Source organism: Crocodylus siamensis, chromosome 4, assembly GCF_052110815.1.
Source record: "Crocodylus siamensis isolate JL-2025a chromosome 4, ASM5211081v1, whole genome shotgun sequence".
NCBI classification, from domain to species: Eukaryota; Metazoa; Chordata; order Crocodylia; family Crocodylidae; genus Crocodylus; species Crocodylus siamensis.
In genome coordinates, this window is record NC_143398.1 from 180,032,305 (window position 1) to 180,055,540 (window position 23,236).

General features: G+C 39.5%; 1 protein-coding gene across 17 annotated transcripts in view; it reads left to right on the forward strand.

The window, feature by feature from the left end:
- LRRFIP1 (LRR binding FLII interacting protein 1) overlaps nucleotides 1-23,236 on the forward strand; it is a 189,172-nt gene that overhangs the window by 153,377 nt on the left and 12,559 nt on the right. For 11 of the 17 annotated variants that reach the window (XM_090045028.1, XM_090045030.1, XM_090045029.1 and 8 more), the window contains 8 exons: nucleotides 4,613-4,738; nucleotides 6,931-7,002; nucleotides 10,212-10,382; nucleotides 11,778-11,870; nucleotides 12,910-13,002; nucleotides 15,690-15,782; nucleotides 16,339-16,480; nucleotides 18,741-22,437. In XM_090045028.1, coding sequence (XP_089901154.1) covers nucleotides 4,613-4,738; nucleotides 6,931-7,002; nucleotides 10,212-10,382; nucleotides 11,778-11,870; nucleotides 12,910-13,002; nucleotides 15,690-15,782; nucleotides 16,339-16,480; nucleotides 18,741-21,031 — 3,081 coding nt within the window. In that variant the 3' untranslated portion in view covers nucleotides 21,032-22,437. Of the gene's footprint in view, nucleotides 1-4,612; nucleotides 4,739-6,930; nucleotides 7,003-10,211; nucleotides 10,383-11,777; nucleotides 11,871-12,909; nucleotides 13,003-15,689; nucleotides 15,783-16,338; nucleotides 16,481-18,740; nucleotides 22,438-23,236 lie in introns of those variants that run through there. The other 6 variants (XM_090045033.1, XM_090045032.1, XM_090045045.1 and 3 more) reach the window with 6 other exon arrangements.

A 23,236-nucleotide genomic window follows, 5' to 3' on the forward strand; every position in this document is an offset into this window, starting at 1 on the left:
TAAAACATGAATGACAAGGGAAAAGATTGACACTGGAGTTTTGTTAAGTGTATCTGTGTGAGTTTTGGAGCACAAATGTCACTTCGTAGTGTCAGGAAGGCAGGGAAAAACACCTACAGGGCACTGTTAAAGTTCTTGGCATGATAAAAATCTGTACTTGAAAATCTTCATCTTTGTCCAGGCTGGTGAGAAAATGATTATTTTACCAGTTCTTAAAGAAGATGCTTTTGTTGCCAAACCCAGTTATGCTGGCAGTATTTTTTTTAGTCTAATCTTAAACTTAGCTGACACATTTCAACACCATTAGAATGATTTGAAAGTGAAAACTGACAGTTGTCATCATGACTAATTTCCAATAACATTTGAAGAAAAATTTACAAAAACAGTTGAAGTACGGACTTTCCCATCCAAGTGGATACAATTAACTCATCAGGGCTACAATTTTACTTGTCTGATTTGAATAAGTAGTATTTGTCACTATATCCAAGGGTCTCTAGGTGTGAGTAGAGCTTCTTGACCAGAATAAGCTGGTCTTTTGCTGGAGGAATTGGAAGGGAGAAAGTTTTATATATATAAACTGAATCCTTTATCAGATTTTCACTTATTTTGCTTGGATGATGAAAGAACTTTAATTTCTAGGACAGTTCACAAACAGTATGGTATTTTGGAAACTTTCTCCTTTCTGATTCTGTATCTATAAAAAAAAAAAAAAATACAAGGATGGAAAGTTTTGTTGATTATAGCACAGAGAAAGTACACTTTTGTAAGAAATTTGACTTGTCATCATGTAACACTGATTGAAAGACTATCTAAAATATTGTACAATATCAATAAAGCACCCATTAAATAGTTTAAGAAATGGATAATTGGTCTCAAGAAGCACTTGTCAATGAGGAAGTCAACATTAAACAGAAGTGCTTCTCTTTAGAATTTAGGATTAGTGTTATGCCCAATACCATTCAGTATTTTTTTTTCATATATAAAATCACTGCTGATTAGAATTTCCAGAGACAGATTAATGGAATGATGGATAATACTAGGGCACTTGTACAGATTGATCTGCATTACTTGATAAACTGGACCCATTCAGCTAACATGCCCTTTAATAAGCTAAATTCAAGGTCTGCAAGGAACCAAGAGTACAGGCTAGACACAGAGAATGGGGGACTATATACCTGAAAACAATATCTTTGAAAAAGACTTGGGGGGTCTGTGGTAAAGTACCTGGCACCTGGCCCACTCTGAAACTTGGCAGATAAGTTTATTGCCTTTGTCCAGCCAGCACCCTTTCTTGATTGCTAATCTGCCTGTGCAGTTCTGCCTCTTGCGGTTCTCCAGCCAGATCACATTTCATCCCACTTTCTGAGGAACTTGTTAGCAGCAGAATTTCAAACAAGGCAAATACAGTTCCAAACAAATAGTCTGTCTCAATACTGGTTCTCAGTACCATGTCTGGTCATCTTCTTGATTTGTCTCATCCCCCTGAGTTATGAGATCCTGGGCTTCTCCTTAAAGCCCCTGAGCATCAGCTACCCTCCAAAAAAAAACTACAAGGAAAATTCAGTTTATATATCACCCTCTTAACCCAGGCTCAGACTTTGAGTCCCTCCTGGGCACGTGTCCAAGTTCCTTTCAGAACAGCTCTTCTGTAGAGTTCTCCTTGGGCACTCATGAAGCTCCTGAACCTCTGCCAGCAGCAGGCTCTTCTTTCTCCTTGTAACTGGTCTTATTCCCCCTTCCCCTCTCCCAGTTGTTTTCCCAGCTCATTTATTAAAGGAAAGCCAAGTCCTCAGCTGGTATACCTGCTGACCCTATTACCTGCCTGTGACCAGGTGCAGCCATGAGAATACAGTTCTATAGCTTTTATTAGTTACCCCACCCACTTATTAGTATTGGGAGTAATTTGCTCTATTGCAGGGGCATAGAAGACAAGAAAGCCTACTTAGGCTTCCAATGCAGTGTTCTGGTAGAGAAGGTTATTGCAGTTCTTGGGTGTACAGAGTAGTAGGGAGTGACCTCGATGTCTGTATGGCCTGTGTGAGTGGTAGGAAAAACTGATACTAGTTCTGCATCCAGCTCTTGTGCTACATTTAACATGGCTGTTCAAAATTTAGTGTGGAAGTGATCCTGTATATACAATGCAAAAAGCCTCACTTCCATCCTTGGCAAGTTGGTAGAATCTGTAATGAAGAACAAAATAAACAATCATGTGGACAAATATGCTGATACTTCCACAGCAAACCATGGTTATTGTAAAGGTAAATCCTGTCCCACCAGTCTGCTGGAGTACTTCAAGGGTATTAACAACACCTGGACAAGGGGGATCAGCTGCATTAAAAATTTGGACTTCCAAAAAACTTTTGACAAGGTCCTTCACCAAAGGCTTTTTTAAAAAACTGTGTTGCCACCAGGATTGGAGGGAAGATTCTTTTATGGATTGAGAGGTGGTTAAAAGATAGGTAGCAAAAGATAGGGCTAAATGATCACTCTTCAGGTTAGAGGGAGGTCAAAATGGGGTCTTGCAAGGATCTGTGCTGGGCCAAATTTTGTTCAGTATTTTTGCTAATGACCTGGAAATGGGAGTGCACAGTGAGCAAGTTTGCAAATGATACCCAACAATTCTGGGTAGCCAAATCATACGCTGGCTGAGGGGAGCTGCAGAAAGATTTCACCAAACTTGGTGAGTAGGCAAAAAAAATTGGCAGATGATCATTGTTGTCAACAAGTGCAGGGGTAATGCACCTGAGAACCAGCTGTTATGACTCAGGAAAGAGACCTTGGAGTCATTTGTACTTAGTTCTCTAAAAAATCAGCTAACTGTGCAGCAGTGACCAAAAAAGCCAATAAAAAGTTGGACATCGTTAAGAATTGAAAACAACTTCATTAAGACATCATTAAGAATTGAAAACAAAAAGGAGAACATCTTCATGCCAATCTGGGATGTGCACATCTTGAATACTGTGTACAGTTCTGGTCCTTGCATCTCAAAAAAGATGTAGTAGAATTAGGAAAGGTACAGAGAAGAGCAACCAAAATGATCAGGGACCTGGAACAGTTGCCAAACCAGGAAAGACTGTAAAGACTAGAACTCTTCAGTTTGGAAAAGAGAAGGCTGAGGGGGGAATATGATACAGATCTATAAAATCATGAAGGGTGTGGACCAAGTAAACAGGGAACTATTCAAGTCCCTGAATACTAGGACTAGAGGGCACCTACTGAAATTAGTAGGAGACAGGTTTAAACCTAACAAGAGAGAGACCTTTTTTGTACAACACAGTTAACTTGTGGAAGTCATTGCCACAGGAGGTGGGAGAGGCAGATAGCATAACCAGGTTGAAAAAAGGACTAGATAAATTATGGATAATAGATCTATTAATGGCTGTTGAACAGAATGGTTGAAGATGTTTCTTCTCTTCTGGCATCTCTAGACCAACAGTGGTGTATTCCAGGGAGGAATATGAATATGGTTTACTCTGTCTCTGTCTGTTTCAGTCCTCTTCCTCTAGCAGCCACTGTCAGAGACAGGACACTGGGTTAGATGGACCATTTGTCTGACTAAGTGTGGCATTGCTTATATTCTTTAGCAAAGGGACAAAAAATGACTAAGTACTATAGAATGAGAGCCTTATAAAGTTAAGTTTATTTAGCTTTTCAAAAAAAGGTTTGAGAGGTGACTTTAATTGTGGTGTATAAATATCTTCATGGAGAGAGAACCACACACTAAAAGCCTCTTTAATCTAACAGAAAACCAGTGGTTGGAAACTGAAATCAGACAAACTCAAATTAGAAGTAAGGCACAATTTTAAATGAGAATATTTAACTAGCTGAGAAAACAACCAAGGGAAGTGGAGTGGTGAATTCTCAGTCCCCTGATATTGTCCTGTCACAGTGGGGTGCTGCCTTGGAAGGTTTTGCATTAGTTAGGCACAGGTAGTGTGCACTTCTGTGGCCTGTGATAGCATTATGATCTAATAGTCCTCTCTAGCCTTAAAACCTGTTAATATTATAGAATCAATTCAGTGGAAGTACATGTTTCCCAGTTTACCTCCCTTCTATGGAACTTAAACTCCCAGTGAAGGGAGACCTCTTTAGGTTGAGAAAATGGATTAGCCTCTGTACTCAAATACTGGCCCCCCAGGACTGATATCAGAAGTGCCAAATTATAATTGCTTCACATGGATTCATGTCTGTTTGTTAATGTAACAGAAGTAAAAGCCACAGAGATGCTTCCTATAGGTCTCCAAATGGCAAGGTGATGGTAATTGCTGTCAGTCATTTCCATCTGGACCCAAATTTGAACAGCTGACCTCAGAATAAAAGACTGTGTTCTAGTAACTATACTGTATCACAGCCGTATGAAACTAGAAGGATGTAAAATTTGTACATCCAAACTTTTGTGCATCACTGAAGCACAATGCCTGGTGCATCTTCCAGATGATATATTTGCTATTGCTGAACATTACTTTTTTTAATGGTTCCAGAAAGATAATTATAGCAGTTTGTTCTTTCCACCTAAAAATAAGTGGATCGTACTATGAGAATTGAGTTGTATTCATTTTTTATGTTTAAAAATATTTCATAACTATTGTATTTTAACTGTGTATATTTTTAGGGAGCTCGTACTGTATCAAACTTATCAGCAGCTACACTCGCCTCTCTGGGTGGAACTTCGTCCCGGAGAGGCAGCGGAGATACCTCTATCTCAGTTGATACAGAAGCATCCATTAGAGAAATTAAGGTAAGAAACCTTTATAAAACAAGTTATTTCTGGGATCTGTCACTTGCTGGAATACACATTCTACTCAGTGTGTCTATCTTCATGCTTTTTTTCCCTACTATGCGAGCAGTAGAGTTGTTTAAAAGCAGAGGAGTTTATTTCTTTAACAGGTGATAGGAATTTACACAAGCAGGTTAGTACTGCCATGGGATACCAAAACCACCCCCTGCAGGACTAGAAGATACAAGCCTCTTTAATTCCACATTGGAAAGTAACTGGTCTGTCTTGTTCCAATTGATTGGCTAGTTTTTAAATCATCAATAGTTTTAATATTTGAAAAACAGTGCTTATCTTTCCTAAAAATGTGCATTGCCTCAAGCTCTTAGCTTCTGATTGGATAAATGAAAATACACTGACCTGCCTCATACAGGAGATCAGACTAAATGGTCTTTAATGTTTCCATCTGGCATTAAAAATCCATGAAAACAAGAAACCAACCCAATAAAACATAGTAATGACAGGCTTGAGATGAAGTAAGAAATGTTGCATTTGTGTTTTATACAGCTTTCTATCAAATAGTTTTGCGATCTGTTTCTCATATGAATAATAAAGATCGGGATAAGAAAGTTGAAAATGTTTAAAAAACAGCAAATGTCTACTTAGGCCAATATTTCTATCATTATTAAATTATAAACAAGATGGCCTTCAGAGCACAGAATTATTGTATAGAAAAGTCCTTCTTAAATATTTATCATCTTAAAGTGGTTGATGGGAAGAGGGACATGTGGTCTACTAAAACCTCTCTATTTCTAATTTTGGGTTCTGAAGTTACCATTATTAAAAATATCTGGACTGTAAAAGCTAATCCAAATAGTTTTGTCCTGATGCCAGAACTGTAAAATAAGTAAAAGAGAGAGAGGTGGCTTAGCTATATTAGTCTGAAGTCAGGCAGAAGGCAGTGCTGGGTGTGGGGCACCTAAGAGAATAATTGTTCAGAAAGACATAAGTTTTTGTAGGCAACAGTTTCCTTCATCAGATGCTATGAGTTGATTTGCAGAGAGGAGGAGTCCTAAATAAAAAGGAATAAAATGATTTAAATACAAAAATAGGGACAGAGTGAGTGAGGAAAGGACTGTTGCAAGAGGCAAAGATAGGTTGAAGAGATCAAAAGGGATAAACAAAGCAGTTAACCCACTGGGGGATACACTAGTTGTAAAAGCTAGTTCAAGTAATGGAATAAGAAACCAGAATAAAATATAGTAATTTGAAGGTGACCAGAGAGGGAGAGAATAGTGTTTAAGTGGTCTCATAATTTTAATTAGTTTTTAATCTTTTATCCCCCTACAATATTTATCTATGCCTCCTAGGTTTATTGGGTTTTCTGTGACAGTTGTCACCCAGTAGCTGAGGAGCTTACATCAGGGGTGCTTGGCTTCTGGCCTGTGGGCCAGGTGCGGCATGTGGAGCCAACAGATCTGGCCCATGGGGCTCCCCACAGGTCAGGAAATTTGGTGGCGGGGGAGTGGTGCCCATAAATATGACCACCCTCCCCTGCTGCCAAATTTCTAAACCCCAAGTCGTGCATGTCTGGTTGGGGCCAGGCCATACCTGCTTCCCTGCCCTTCATGGGACCAGTTTGGGACTAGGCCATCCCCGTTTCCCCCCCAGGTACCATTTTAGGGCCAGGCCATGCTCCCTCCCACCTATGGGGCTAGCTAGGTTGCCCTCCTCCTTCCTCTGTGCAGCTGGATGGTGGCAGCAGGGCCTGCCCCATATGCCAGATTGGGACCCCCAGCAAATCCAGGCTGCACACAGACTGGGCACTGCACATCCGGCAAATGCATCTTTGTGACACCCTTGTCGAGGGCTAGGAGGGAAATAGTATTTCTCAGTTATGGATGGGGAATTAAGGCAGATCAAGTAGGTTATTTGCCTATTGGAGAATTGGAAACCAATCTAGATAACAGTCCAATTCTTTAAACAAAATGCCATCATTTTTTTGAATCATCTCATTTTTTCAGATTATTAGGACAGGTAATGGCAAGGTGATTGGCTGAAAAGCCTCTGAGCATGTTTACTATAAAGATTAGAAAACTGAAAATGAAGTGGAAGCTTTTCTATAAATGTAAATTCTGACCCGACTTCTCTCTCACCTCTAAATTAGCCCATTAGTTTTCTTGACATGATTCACCTTTTCTTACCATTTCCCTCAGGAGATCAATGAGTTAAAGGACCAGATTCAGGATGTAGAAGGCAAATACATGCAGGGATTGAAAGAAATGAAGGTACCAGTTTATTGCAGACTGAATGTTTGATAATTAACACAAGCTAAACTTTCAGAGAGGCAGAGTGAGAATGATGACTAGAATGTAATGTGCATGCTTTTCTTCTGAATGCTCTGAATGGTTTGAAAAGCATTTAATCTGTGGGAAAATATGCAGCCTGTTTAAAAGTCCAGTTTCTTTGAATAATTCTGGTGAAATGCATCTAAATCATTAACTGCTGTAGAAAAAAGCCACTAATTTCTATTGCATGTCTTGTATTTTGCTGTCTTGAAGATATCAAACTTTGTTGCTATTGTAATTCTGCATCCAAAGCTTACCATCTAAAAAAACTAATCATCTTATTATGGAACAGTATAAAAAAAAAAAAAAAAAAAGTGCAAGAAGATATTGGTCAAAAAGCAAAATAAAAGTAAACACTGATTATTGAGCATGTAGCCAACCTCTGGCCTTCAATGCCATGGTATGTTGGGAGTTCAGTAGATCTTAAGAGACCAGATAATGAATCTTAGTAAAGAGTTAATAAACTGTGTATGCCAGGGAAGCATCTATCAAATATCAAGAGTGTACAAGTAGTCCTTATGGAATGTCCCGATGGAATAGACAAACTCTCCTAGCAGTTGCATGGAAGAAATGCTTATAAATATTAACGCGCACACTAGATTTTGGTACACTGCACATTGCGATCAGTGACACTGGCTCCACTTCTGAAAATAGTAAGCTTGCAAGATATTTTATTAGACCTTGGCACACTTGAGCTGATAATGTAATGCATGTTAGCATTGTTCATAAACTAAAACTTATGTTTCCACTCCTCTGCTCAAGGGCACAAGATGTGGCATTCCTGGCATCCCAAGTGCCCTGCAAATCTGAAGAGCCAGTTTGTGCCCTTTAAGAACAGTTTTTCTCTGACTGAATGCAAAATTGTAGATATTGCATGTCAGGAAAAGTTGCCTAGAATTTTGTAATTAGGGTCCCTTATATTACAGAAAGGTGTCATTTTTTGTAGTTGTTGTGGCATCAGGTGTACTGGGATGTGTCCCAGCACAGCTGAACCAATTGATCAGCAGAAACCAATGTCTCCAGGGTTGATGTCCTGCAGGGTCGAGTCCCTGCCACCGTTGGGACTTCTGGGGTCCAATCTTGCCTTGAGTGCTATGCCCCGTCTTGGACATGTGTCTGAACCCCATGGCCATTCTCTTGCCTGCAGAGGATTCCTTGGCCATATGTTCCACACCACGCCCTGTGCTAACCCATGTAAGCAGGAGATTCTCCCAAATTGCAGACGCACACCCTACGAATTCCCTGACAGGGTTGAGCAAAGCATCTTGAAATGTGCCCTGCATGTCCCTCAGCAGGGTTAGGGTGCAGCAGCATGAAATTTATGCCCTGGGAATCCCCCTGCAGAAAAACTGAGACATCTTCCATTATGAGGCATCATAAGCAGTGACTACATTGGTCTCACAAACATTTTGGGGCAGCTGGAGCATGACAAGGGACAGGGACATCTGTTTACTTGCAAATTATGCAGCTATAAAAATTTTTATTGAAGCACAAGGGCTATGTCTGTTTGCACCCATAGAGTGCATTTATAATTTGCTCATGGGTAGAAATGTTGCTGTTCTGCCCATGTTTTTGAGGACTCAACAAGTTTGACATTCCTTATTCACTTCTGAGCTTGTTTTTGCCATAGAACATGGAATATGTATTTTAATTAAAACCTCTTTTCTAGCTGGGGTAACTTCTAAAGGAAGTTACCAAGAAGAGACTAGATCAAGATAAAATCCTGCCCTGACAGGATAAATGTATTAATGGATAGATCTGGCTTGATCTTCAGTGAGTGTAGCGACTGTTTTAAAAAATGAAAATAAACATTTGCTTTGTGAAAAAAGTGATGGAATTAGACAATACTAATAAGACATTCCTGACTTTGATATGATTCTGCATTCTCTGTAAACTCCTAATAGCGTGTACTTTGTTTCCAACTAATCTCAAAGATTTAAGCATATCAGTGTTCTGAGTTCTGGTGGATCTTTGTTCAGTTCTGATATTAATCTAATAGAATGGGAACGCTAGAAATAGATGACATTGTATCATCACTGTTCGTGTGTTATTAATTATAAAACTTTATACATTGATGGATTCTTGGTTCTCTTTTAATTAAAAAATAAAAGACATGTACATATCTCCTTTCCCCCCTCATACATGTGGTTGCTGTTCCATGTAATACAGCATGGAAAATGGTCCTCAGCATTGTTTAAATTGTTAGACGAGTCTGAATAGCTGCTGTTTATCTGAATTACTTTCATCTTCAGGTTGTGAGTTAACCAGTCTCAGTTGTCACATTGGCAGGACATTGGGCTTTTTTTTGTAGAGCAGATTAAGGTCACACAAGGTTAGTTTGGGAGATAAACTTGGTTTGTTTTGGATGATGCAGAATTTTAACCAAAAGTGTGTGCAAGTTTAGTGTTGGTTTCAGCAGCTGCAGTATTTTTTAAAAGCCATCATAGTGCCCTAATGTGAAAGAGCAAAGAATGCAGATAACTCTTCCCCAAGCCTGGGATCCAATTAAGTAAAGTACCATATTTACTCGAATTCAAGACAACCCTGTATATGAAATGAACCCCCCTTAATTAGATTCTATAAATGAAAAATGTATATATCCTGCACTGCTTGCAAAGGGACAACATTTGGTGTAGGGAAGTCAAGCAGTTTGACCCCTGTTTGGGTCTGCCTCCCTGCTACTTCTGCCTCCTGCCTAGTCCAGGCTACAGCATGGATGGAGCCTGCTGGTGTGGAGCAAAGGTAAGGTGGGGGAGGAAGAGGGGCAAGCAGGGGAGCAAAGAGTGCATTGGTGGGGAGCTGGAAAAGAGGCACAGGTAAGCAGCAGCTGTGGCTGAGGCCCTGACCCCAGGTAGCCCAAACCACAGCAGCTGCTTGTCATTACCTATTGCCCCCCAAAAACTGATTCTGAGCCCAAGGGGCATTTTTCCTGTTAAATGGAGGGTGGATGGATACCTTGTCTTAAAGTTGATTACAGTACTTAAGCGCACAATTATAACAATTAGGCTTAATGATATTACAGATGTGCTATAGGGCTTCTGTAGCTTGTTGAATAAAGCTCGTGGCTCAGAAGAGAGAGATTCTTTCTTTAATTTTTTTTTACATCTCACTATAGTTGAAAATAATCATTATATATTCCTTCTCTGCAGGACTCCCTAGCAGAAGTTGAAGAAAAATATAAGAAAGCTATGGTGTCCAATGCTCAACTAGATAATGAGAAAACAAATTTCATGTACCAAGTAGACACCCTGAAAGATGCACTGTTAGAGTTGGAAGAACAACTGGCAGAGTCAAAGAGGCAATATGAAGAGAAAAGCAAGGTAAATGTACAGCACTAGAGCCTTCAGGACAAGCTGAAAGTCAGAGCTGAACAGTATCCTCAGGGAGGAGCAATGGCACTACTACTGAAATTATCTTTTTTTTAAAGTACCAAGATAACATGATAATTAGTGTCCCTGCTGCCTTCTTCTGTCTTCATCTGTTAAGGTTCACATTTTTATAAGGCAGGTTCCAGTATGTGAAGAATCTTATGTTTCATAAGAGAGATCATATACACTTTGTTCATATTATGATTCTTGCAACAAACCCAAAACGTATTTCTGACTCAGAAGTTTTATTGATAGTGACTTCTGAAAATTTATTTTTCTTTTAGAATGTTATGTCATATGAAGTTTGTTCAAAAGGCCTTAAGTGTGTAATGAGAGATGCAAATCTTAATTAAGGTAGTGTTACAGCGATGTTGTAGTAGGGGTGGTCCAGGGGTGATCCTTGCAAGAGGCAAGGATCTTTGTGGGTGATTTCTTGTATTAGACCAGCTGCAGGGTTGGAATAAACTTAGACAAGTCATCAAATGCAAAGCATTCCTCATCAGGTGTGAGGGAAGAAGGTGGCACTGTGATTAAAAGCAGTGAGCAGGGATTTGGAATTGGAGAAGAGAGATTCCCAGGGACAGCAAACAAAGTTAACTGAAGAAAAGAAGCTTGGTTAATTGAAGATGAAGACCTGTCAAAAGGAAAGATGGTCATTACATTATCCCCTCTAGTGAGAAGGAAGAATTTCAGGCATCAGGTAGATTGTAGTCTGCCTTCTTAATTAAGATATTCATATGGTTCAGTATTGAAAATATTATACCAGTGGCTTGAACTTATGCTGCATTAACAGGTAATGATAGTAGTGCCATTGAGTATCCCTTAGTTTACTTCCACTTAATTTTTTTCATAAGTCTTGTGCTAACTTCAGAAGTGTACTCTTTGGCTAATAAGATTAGTTGATGTGCATCCAACATCATGTATAGCTCTAGGAAAACATTTGTTTGAAATTTCACAGTGAACTGGCCAAATGGTAGAGTCCTACATAGGAAATAAAACCTAATTATTTTCTGTATCATTCACCTTTGAGGTCAGCAGGACATGGGAGTACTTTAAGTACTGCATGCTTTGACAGAAAATAAACAAACCAAAATCCTCCACCTACTGTATTATACAATAGTATATAAAAGATACGAAGAGTCGCATCTAATTTATTGTTCCTGCATTATAGATGTTTGAAATAAGAGATAAGAAATTAGAGCAGCTTGTAGAACTGATTTCAAGAATATTCAGAACAGTCTTATGTGGAGTGTTTTGTTTAGCAATTCCTTTCTTCTGTTCTTCATAAGATAAAGACTTTTCCAGTCACTAAAACATGCTTATAAACGTATTTTCTTCTGTCTTCAGGAGTTTGAGAGGGAAAGGCATGCTCATAGTGTATTGCAGTTTCAGTTCACAGAAATGAAAGAAGCCTTGAAGCAAAGAGAAGAAATGCTTACAGTAAGTAATTTCTTCTTGTGTTTACTGGCTTTCATGACCCATGTGTTTCAAACTAGCAGATAAAATATAGAAGGGTCCTTGAGGACTAGAGCGTCGTATTCACTGCCTCTCATTTTGCTGCTGAAAAAATACTGTAAAGTCAGCCTATTAGTCATTTTTTTTAAATGTTGGGACAGATAACAGTATTTCATAATTACTTTTTGTATTTTGCACTATTTTTAATTTCCAGGAACAAATTTATTGCCTGAGAGAGTACTTTTTTAAAATAATTTTTTTAAGGAACACTTTTTGTGTTCCAGTTCAAATCAGCCAAATCAATTCCAAATCCATGAGTCATTCAAGAATCAAATGTGCCCATAATAGCTGCAGACATCCTCCATCGCCTCCTGGAGCTTCAGATGCTTCCAAATCCTTTGGCGGGCATCCTACATACAGGCCCAAGCTTGGAAGCTTGGGGTTTGGATGCCCTTGAGTTTTACTTGCTCTCTGCCACGTGGCTGCAGGAGCAAGTTAGGGAAAGGTCTCCCATTTCCATAAAGTTGGTGTGTAGCCGAGATCCTCCCACTGCAACCTGCCAGGGGTAAGCTGACTATGAGGCTCTCATAGGGAGTTCTGTCTGCAAGCAGACAAGGGTGCAACTCTCAACTACACAGTGGCATTTTAATTGCATTACGTTGGTCAGGGTATTTCCCCTGCCACCATTGTAGTCATGGTATTTCCCCTGCCAGAAAGGGGAGGGATAGGCAATTGGCATAAAAGCGAAATCAAAATAGCTCCACTAACCTAGTATATGTCTGCCTTCTAATGGGTGGGATTGGGTGTTTTCAGTATGATAGACTTCAGGAGCTGTTTTAACTTTTCTTAAGGAAAACAGTTGGGATGTAAGTGGGCCAGTTACAGAGCTGGGCATGTGGGTAGTCTTTTTTTATTCTCCTAATGTCTCATTTAATTGTTCCTTTGTGTCACTACAATCTTGAGTCTTTTCTTCTGGTTAATCCTTTATCTGCTTTCTGTCTCCCTGTTTGGTCCTGGCCATCAGGAAATCCAACAGCTGCAACAGAAACAGGAGAACTATGTCAGGGAAATTTCTGATCTTCAGGAGACAGTAGAGTGGAAAGACAAAAAAATAGGGGTAGGACTCTAATGCAACTTCTGAAATTTGTTATAGTTGATGCTGTGTTTTGCTAGTAAATTCTGTGTCCGCAAATCCTCATGAATAAAATAGTCCATTTAATAGCTTTTTTATTTAATAAGGCCATCTCAGTATATGACCTGCAGTTTGTCAAACATGCTCTTGAAATTGAATTTTGGATTTAACTCGAAAGATAGAAACCAAGAAAACACTGACCTGCAGATTTGAAGACTGCATAGAATTCTCTTAGTGTGCTGAAATATGCATGCTTACGTCAATGTAGTGATCTTCATTAAAGCGAAGGCTATTCATGATGTGATTTCATTGCAGAATGAAAATAGATTTTTGCTTATTCAAATTTGTTTTTAATTACTAACTAAGGCCATACCTACAGTATGGTAAAGGAACACACTAGATTTGTTTATAGATTGTAGGAAGAACATTTCCACCTCTTTATTCCCCACCTGTACAAGTTAAATATTAGGAATGTGTGAGGTTTCGGTAGCCAATTCAATTCGGAGGAGATTTGGCCTGTTTCGGCAACAGAATCTCCGAACCTGAATCGAATTGGGAGACCAATTAAAAGATCCGAGTCAAATGGGCAGCCTGCGAATCAATTCAGAAAAGAGTCAACCATAGACTAAACAGGCAGCAGTCCTCACCACGCTGGACAGAGCTGTCTCCAGCTGATAAGTCTGTTGTGGTGGTCAGAGGGACGAGAGAAAGGGTGTGGGGGAGGGAGGGATTGAGGCTGGGGCAGGGGGATGCAGGACTCGGGGAGGGGATGGAGGGGTGTGGGATGTGAGCACAGCAGCTCTGGGAGTGGGGGCTATGCCCCGCTGCTGCTTCCCCAGCCAGGATGAGAGGTGGGGAGGAGGGTGCAATGCAGGCGTGGCTTGCTCTGGGTGGAAGGGGGCAAACAGCAGCACAGCATAGCCCCCACTCCCTGTGCTGTTGCGCCCATATCAACGAGGGCTCTACCCTGCCGCCACTTGCCCAGCTTGGGGGGGGGCGGAGACTGGGATGCGGGCCTTGTTGCTGCTTGCTCAACAGGGGGAGGGGGTGGGATGCAGGTGTGGCAGCACTGGGAGAGGGGGCTATCCCCTCCTGTCACTTGCCGCCTCCTGCCCGGAGCAAGCCACACCTACATCGCATCCCTCCGTCCTGGCTGGGCAAGTGGCAGCAGGCATAGCCCTTATTCCCAGCACTACCACGTCTGCATCAGTGCTGTGAGCAGGGGCTATGCCCTGCTGCCACTTGCCCAGCTGGGGCAGGGGGAGGGCAGGATGCGGGTGTGTAATCCTGTGCCTACCCCTGCCCCGGCTGGGCAAGCAGCAGTGGGGTATAGCCCCCACTTCAGTGCTGCCAAGCCTGCATCACACCCCCTCCCCCCCAACACACTCCCTAGCTGCCCTGGCTGGGCAATCGGTGGCAGTGCCCACATCCTGTGCCTCCTGCTATGGCTGGGGAAGCAGTGGGCTATGCTCTGCTGCTGCTTGTCCCCTTCCACCTGGAATGAGCCACACCCGCATCCCGTCCCCTGCCTCAGCAGGGCAAGTGGCATAGCCCCCGCTCCAAGCACTGCCACACCTGTATCCTGTGCCCCCCAGCCTGGGCTGGGCAGTTTGTCCCATTCCCAATCCCTCCCTCCCTCCCCACCTCTGCCCACCACAACAGACTTACTAGCTGGATGCAGCTGTGTCCAGCATGGTGAGGACTGCTGTCTGTTTAGTCTATGGTCGAATTTTTAGATCTGATTCAGCTGAATTGAATCAGGAAAGTGATTCAGATCTCCGAATCAAATTACTACCCTTCTGAATCGGCTGAATCCGAAGCAAATACTTGCTGCTTTGTACAGAAAAATGTTACTTTTTCTGCAGGTGTGAAACCGTAAATTACGTTGTGTAATTGGGGATGAGCAGTGAAAAACTCATTTCTCAGAGAGTTTGCATGGGGGAGGATATTTGCAAGTTATTTGTCCTTGATGATGTTCAGTGGTAATTTCTGATGATTTGAAATAAAATGTAGAAAAGCTAGCATTCACCACTGCTAACATAATTTCATGAATTCATTATGCTTGTTATACACAGTACTAAAATATGCACAAGAGGCATCCTAAAACTCAAAAGAAGCTGTTGAGCTGTTACTCTGTTGAGCAGCTTGTCACAATTATCCCTGTTACTTACATCTGTGATAAACTATAAGAATTCCAGGGAAGCTGTTAAGAGATGTCATGCCATCCTTTTAAAAATCTCTTTTGTATTTTGATACAGATATAATACTCAACACAAATGTGACATGGGAATAAGGATTAGGATTTACCTGATAAAACTGTAGAAACCTGGTCATAAATGAAAATCTGTCTTTAGCTGCTTTATATTATGGCTATCTATTGAAAAATTAGGGTTGGAGATTGAGAACCGTCTTAAGTATGATCTCATAAGCTTGAAATCTTGAATTTAGCCAGACATTTTTTAAATTTGATACATCTGCATTTATAAATTGAGCTCTTTAATCAGTTAATTTTCCTTTATTTTCTCCCTGCATGTCAGCTCCATTAATTTCTGAACATCTAAAGCCTGTTCATTCTTATTATTAACCTGCTTTATATAGTCTTTACTTGTTCACTTGTTTCTTCTCCCTTCTTGTCTTCCTGCCTTCTCTGTGTTTGTGCTGTAAAAACTCAGGCGTTAGAAAGGCAGAAAGAGTTCTTTGATTCTATAAGGAGTGAGCGAGATGGCCTTAGAGTGGAAGTGGTTATGCTGAAGGAACAATTGAAGGTATGCAGTAAGAAGAGAAGAACCTTGTTGTAAAGAAATTTTGTAATCAATGTCTCCTTGTGCCCATAGCAGAAAAGCTAGTTCCAGCGCTGTAATCCCAGCAAGAGCTGTATACTGATGTTGCTCTTATTCGTCTCAAATATTTACTTACCAGCTGTCCCCCCCATAAGACATACTAGGAGTTTTCAGTATGCTGTTGTGCAAGTTTAAGGGCTCAGAGGTTACTTCTGTTTAAAACCTGTCATCTAAGGAATGTTTCAGATGCTAGACAACAGAGATACATTAAAAAACAAAACAGAAAAAGCTGATCAATTCTGTTCTTGTGCTAAAATAGAAAATTGGGAGTGTATTATTCCAGAGATATTGATCTTGGAAGCAGTTTATATATTCTACCTTGCTCTGTTCTAACTGTTTTCACGATTTTTTTTTACTGAACCAGTCAGTTTTGGGAAGCTTTTGTTGATGCAGTCTTTGTTCAAAATTTTAAGGTACAAGAATGTTCTACTATTTGTATTTTTGTATACCAAACTTTCAAATATCCTTCCCTTATCCACAGAAACATGGAATAATCCCAGACTCAGAAGTAGCTACCAATGGAGAAACTTCAGATGCTTTTGATAATGAAGGACACTCAGATTCTTCCAAGATTACTCAAGGCACAACTCAGGTGCTAAACACATCTGGGAATGGGACCCTAGGTACGTGTTCACATTCTGCTCAACTTTTCCATCCATTTGATCACCTTCACCTTTTTTGCTTGGATATTGTATTTATTTTTCAGACAATTAACCAATCACGCAGCATGCTACTTGTTGAATCACTCCCTATGCATTTTTCTACTTAAGAATCATAAGCACTTGAAACATATCATGCAATTTTCTTCTATACTTACAAAAGGAGACTTTAATATACATGTCTTTATTCCCAAGCCCCGGGTAACAAAGGATAATGAAACAAATACTCACAAAGTGAGTAGAAGTATTTTTTAACATACAAGTCTTGAATCCAGAAAGACTTTAATACTTCCAGTTTTTGTTTTGTTTTAAACATCGGGAACTCAGAGAAACAAGAGCATTTGAATTCCATATTTGTAAATTGAATGTAAACATTTTCTAACTAACATTTGAGAACCGTAAGTGTCTGTTGAGCAATGGTCTAGTACACTGTTGCAAAACCCACTTTCATACACTATATCTAAATTCTACATGTCCAATATTACTGTATTGTTAGCATAATGATGCAATTCACATTGTTAAAGACTAAAGATTCTTGCAAATTGTTGAGTACAGGGCAAATATATTATGTATTTCTATGTATACATAGGGAAGGAGGAATCTGATTGGCACAGATTCTGACTTTGTGATTATACAATACAGTTGCATTAATATGAACAGTAGCTGTTTACCTTTTTATTACACTCAGGAAAGAGGAGGAAATATTTAATTTTGTATTTCTAAGTTGAAGAACTGGCAAATTGCACCAGGTAGTCAACCACTCTTGAAGTGGGAATTGTTTTACTCTTGGTAGTGGGTTTGGTTTTTTCCCCTACTTGCTCCATTTGATAAAAATGGTTCTTAACAACAAAGGGTACAGACAAGAAGTGACAATTTTTGTTGCATCTGGCCACAGAAAGCAGTTTATAGTCATGACCAAACAAGTGCACAACTGCAGACAGCTTCAAAAATAGCTGATTAGATAAAAATCTGAGCCCTCACTGCATGATGGGTCAGATGAAGACATTTCAAAACAGTGTCTTCTGTAACTGCTGTCTGCCAGCTAATTGCTGTTTTGAGAATGGGAGGGGAGGAAAGAGAGTGGAGCCCCCCGCACCATGCGGGGGGAGAGGGTGCTCCAATACACCCACCCTTCAGCGCTGGCTGGGGAACCCTAGAATGAGCTCCCTCTGCTTCATCCCTCCCCTCCCATTCTGAAAATAGGGACAAGCTAGAAGAAAGGAGAGGCCAGTTGCAAGGGGAAACTGGCTGCAGCCTTCTAGCCAGCAGCTAGATTCTCCTCTGCCCTGGAACCAGCAGTGAACTTCTGTTTGTTCCAGGGAGTTGTAACTCACTACTTCTTGCAAAGCATTCTCAGTTACAGTGGGGAGCAGCACTTTTGGCTGCACCCCAAAATCTAGGTAAGAGTACTTTGTAAAGTAGGTCTGGGAAACCACCTGTTTCTTTGCCAGCCTGCACTGGTCCTCTCTCCCTCCAGTATTCTGGTTCTGTGGAAACATAAGCTAACAGCTGTAATTAAGAGCTTTGTACAATATCTCCTCCTTTTGCTCCTATGTACAAGTTGGGGTGGGGGGGACATTTCCCTTTGCATGGATGCAGTGACTATAAGGAGCACCAAATACAGTTTTAACTGTTATTGGTTGTTAAATGTCCACATAGTTGGAGAATTTGCCTGCCAATCAGAATATACCTTTCATAATGTTTGTTACACATAATATCTTCGAGGGCTATAGGTATAAAATATTGTTGAATATTAGGTAAATTACTTGGTGGCTATATTGTCAAACCATGCACTTTTGCAATTATAGAGAAGTGTCAGGGTTAAAAAAAAAAAACAAGTAGAAAAATTTCTGTCCTTGTGTCATAATCTTAAATCTGCAAGTGTTACTGTTAATTGCACTGCTTGAAACAAAGTACTCTCATTTATGAAAGTTGTACTTCACAGCTTCAACTATAGCAGAATCTTTAACTTGCAAAAACACAAAGCCAACACCAGATAAAAATCTTGCTTTTGAGAGGGTGGTGGATTTCACTGATCAGAAAACTTACTAATACAATTGCCGCTTTGCCTCACGCAATTGGCAAAAGCTGATCTTTTATTAACCGATTCTCTGATTCATTCTTTCTTTTGGGTTTTAAGTGTGGAGGTAAGTGCTACCTTGTTTTAAAAAGTTGAGTAATCGCCCCTGGTGTAGTCCCTTCAACTTTCTCAATGGTCTTTTAGGCAGAACCAATGAAGTGGAGATGAAAAATGAGATTTTGGAGAATGTGGGGAAAAAGGAAATCTTGCAGAATACTGAGCATGAGCAACACAAGGAGGAGTCTGAGGAGCAGGAAATTGTAAAGGAGTATACGGAGATAAACAGCTTGCATACTGATGAAAATACAGAGAGAGAGAAAGCCACTGAAGATACTGATGTCACCTCAACAGTAATATTAATGAATAGTGGACTGGAGGAACAAACTGAATGCTATAGAGAACATGTATTAGGAAATGTATCTTCCTCTGAAAATAGTGATGCAGGTAGTAGCGTAGAAATCCAGCAGCCCATTAGCAAGGAAAGTGAACATGGTAGTGACTTAAATGAGAGGTCTAATCAGAATCTGGAAACGGGTACACTGCAGAGTCAGGATATTAAGGTTTCCCAGGCAGGGTGTTGTAACTTAGAGAGGCAGGAATTTGAAGGAATTGCACAGCAGCAGAAAGAAAAACAGGAGGATTTCATAACTAGCCAAAAAGAAGGTAATGAAGAAACTCAGGAAGTTCTTGATTTTGTGGGTAGCAGCCATGCATTGGTTTCTGATCAGTCAGAACCACCTGAAATTGTAATCACAGGTTCAGCTATTGAAGGGCCATATGTGGAAGCTCAAGTTGAAAGACAGTATCAAGCAGAAGGAAGCCCTAAAAATGAGGTTATGAGTGATGAAGGTGAAGAGTGCATTGACAGAACAGTTGATAATGTAGAGGGTGGTAGAGAGGAAGAAGAAAATGAAACTGATACAGTCCAGAATCTGGAAAGCCAAGAAATAAAATCTGTAGAAGAGGAGGAAGAAGTGTCATGTGACACTGAGGTAGTGCCAGATAATGCTGCAAAGGAACAAAAAGTAGATGAAACACCAACTCTGTCACTTCTTTCAGAGAATGATCTGCTATTAGTGGGAGGAGAACAAAGTATGGTAAGTGCGGCAGAGAATGGAATGAATATGAAGCAGAGGCCAGGACAACAGGAAGTGTTAGTGGGCAAACTGGATTCAGATTCTGAAAACAAAGAGGTACAACTTGAAAGATCTGTGGGATTTATAGACTGTATTACAGAGGTAAAAGAATCTGAATCGCATAAAACCGAGCAAGACCAAGGTCCCATGAACAATGAACAACCCCAAGAAACTATTATAGACCCTAGTCACAGTGATGAAAAAATTCAAGGGGCAGAAGATACTGAAGTATGGTATGAATCTCAGGAATTTGAAGATAGTGGTACTGAACAGGTGGAGGGTAAGAACACACAGGTAGAAGTCCAAACGCTTCAATGTAGTGAAGACATAATATATGGCACAATAATAGATAATGTTTTGGAAAGTAAAATGCAAGAAGTAGCTAAACAAGAACCAGCAGCTGCACAGGAATCTCCTAAAAATATTAGTGTTATTATTGAGGTAAAAGATGGAATGGAGGAAAACGGCAAGAAGCCAGGGCCTGCAGACCAGCAGCTTGAAACATTTACCTCTGCGAGTACAAATCATGTTTTCCAGGAAGACACAAAACAATCACAGCAACATACTGAAGAAGCTGGAAGCAACATAAAAGAAATAGAAGAGCAGAATACAAGGTCAGATGAGATGTGTGAATCTATTAGGGAAGAGAAGGATAAAAAATGGGAGGGTCAGGGAAGTGAGGACAAAAATAATAGAACAGAACAGCAAAATGAGATGCAGGAAATCATTCCAGAAGCTGAGGGGGAATCAGATTGTCTCAGTAGACAGGAAGGTCAGTTAGATAAGAAGCTTAAAGTTAATGAGGTAGAGGGTCAAGAGGAAGGAGTGGAAGATGAGGGTGAAACATTCATCTTTCAATCAAATCAGGAATTAGCAACTAGTGAAAGGAAGGATGCAGAGAAAGTTGATGAACAGAAGCTGGAAGATGTTAAAGCAAAGGAAATTGTCACAGAAGCCATCAAAACAGGAGAAGGTGGAAAGGAAGAAGCTTATCAAGGCAGTATATACAAAACAGAGAACGAAGTCTTGTTGACTGAAGACAATGCAGGTATCCAAGAAAAAGGAGAGGAATCTGAAGAATCAGATGCATCCAGATCTGAAACTGCAAAGAAAACATGTGAGGTGTCGGAGGACAAAACTAAAGTGTTAGAAACTGGTGATTCAGAAAAAACAACCAATAACCCTTTATTAGAAAAAGAGTTGGAAAGCTTGAGCACCACCAGTGTTGAAAGTAAAGAAGATATTACAGGTATTAAAAGGGGTAAGGGTAAATCTAAAGAAGATTGTATAATATCATGAGTTCATAATCTAGGAACTCAAATAAATTACCTGCTCTTGGATCAGTTCCAGTACAAAATAATGCACCGTGCACAGTAATTCAGACTTTAGGAATGATGATGTTTTTGGTTTGTGGTCGTTTCCTCATCATAATGTCAGTTCATATATGTGAATTCCATCCAATTTACTGTCGTATATCACCACCAGATATCGTATACTCAGATTTTGTTTTTTAATTTCTCTCAGGTTTCATGTTTATCACCAAATAAGCATCATAAATAAACTTTTCAGACCAACTTGTTAAAATAAATGTAAGGCTGATATCTTCCAAAAAATAGCAATTGTTCTTACTTTCTAGACTAGTTTTAAACAAGCTATAGGTCTTGAATGCAAAGGCAACAGTACAATTAAAAGTTGCTTTGCTGAACATAAAGCACTATAAGGTATGCAGCACCATAGATTGAGTTACCACATTTGTTTGTAAATGCTTCAGTTCAGGAACCAACTATCATTGCTAATGCAAAAAGTATAATTTCACTGTGTGTTATTTTAATATGGGCACATTCCAAAGTATAGCATATAGTTTATAAGATGAACTGCCAAAATGTATTAGTTTATACACTTTGAAAGAGCAATATACAGTTTAAGAATTTAAAGCATAAATGTCTCCAGAGTTGTTAGTCTGCTGAAAGGAGTAAGTATGTATATGCTTACTTAGTCTAGGCACTTTGCACCAGAATCAGCCTTTGACCCCATGTTTTAACAGGGGCATTCTTATCTTTTTCTAGGGAAGTTTTCTCAGTACACACTGTGATGTGTGTTCATACTTTCTGTCAAATACATTTAGTTAATTAGTTATATTATGATACTATTTTCCTACAAGAAAGTTTAAATTGTATTTCCTTATTGCATATTTTTGCAAAATACTATTCTGAAAGAATGTTTTCTTGTCTCTGGAAGTACTATTTCCTTCTTTCTTGCCAGAATGAAGGAATTTTGAATGTCTTAATCCTCTTGAATGTCTTAATTTTTATTGAAAAGTATCACACCAAAGATAACTGCTGTTGCTCCTTGTGTATTATCCCCTATATACCAAGCACTGAGTCTTGTGAAAAATAATGTTGCTTTTGATTTGATACTGTAAATATAAACAATTGAGATATTACCAATTCTTCCATATATTTCTTATGTGAATATTTTAAACCAGCTGAAAGGAAATGTGTTTTTTGCATTAGAACATTATTTTACACTTGCTTTAAGTAATGAAAATCAAAAGGGAATCTGAATTAAAGTTTTTGCAGGTCATAAAATATTTCTTGTATTGCTGTTACAAACTTAATAACTTACAGATATGTTGAAATTTTTCGTATGTCTATCACAAATGTACTGAGCTGTATATAATTGAAATAAACATATTTTATACTTTATTATGCTTGTCCAGAACACTACTTACAAACCTGTGTAAATATGGATCTCATTTGATACTGTTCTAAAAGTCAGTTTTGTTACAGGCATTGCACAAAAATAACTTCATCTGCTTTTTATACATCTTAATACCTTGAAATATTAATGTACCTTTTTTCTTACTGATAGACCTGTCTCCATGCTCTTCACATGTGTTAGAATTGATATGATTTCATTCTGCTAAGAAATATTAGCATTCTTAAATATGAAGGCCCATATGATGTTGCATGAATCTAATTTTTAAACCTTTTTCCAGAGCTGCTTTCTTGACACTAACAGCAGGTTCCACACAATGTCTGTGAAAATATGCGATCATAAAAACTTGGAACAAATATGTCAATATTAAGATATAACCATAAGAATATTAACTGGGCATGCTGTAGATCTTAAAAGTACCCCTTACTGTATTATTATACCCTTTAACTAGGATAAAAATTGTTCCTTGCCTGACTCTCCAATGTAATGTTGCACAAATAAATATGGTTTCCATATTTGTCCATAATTTAAGAAGGATGTTATGGTTGGAAGTAGAGTTTATACTTGGACTACTGACACATACCAGCACTACTTCTTCACTCTCTCCTTAGAACTTGTGTAGAACTCAATGAACTGTTCAGAACATTTAGTACAGGGCCAGGGAACATTCAGTAGCTTCGTCATATTGTTTTGTTCCATATTTAGGTCTTCTCTACTTTTGAGATTTGTTGCAGCTTCAGCTGTTATTATCCAGACATCAGTGTAGCTTGGTTTATGCTGTTACAT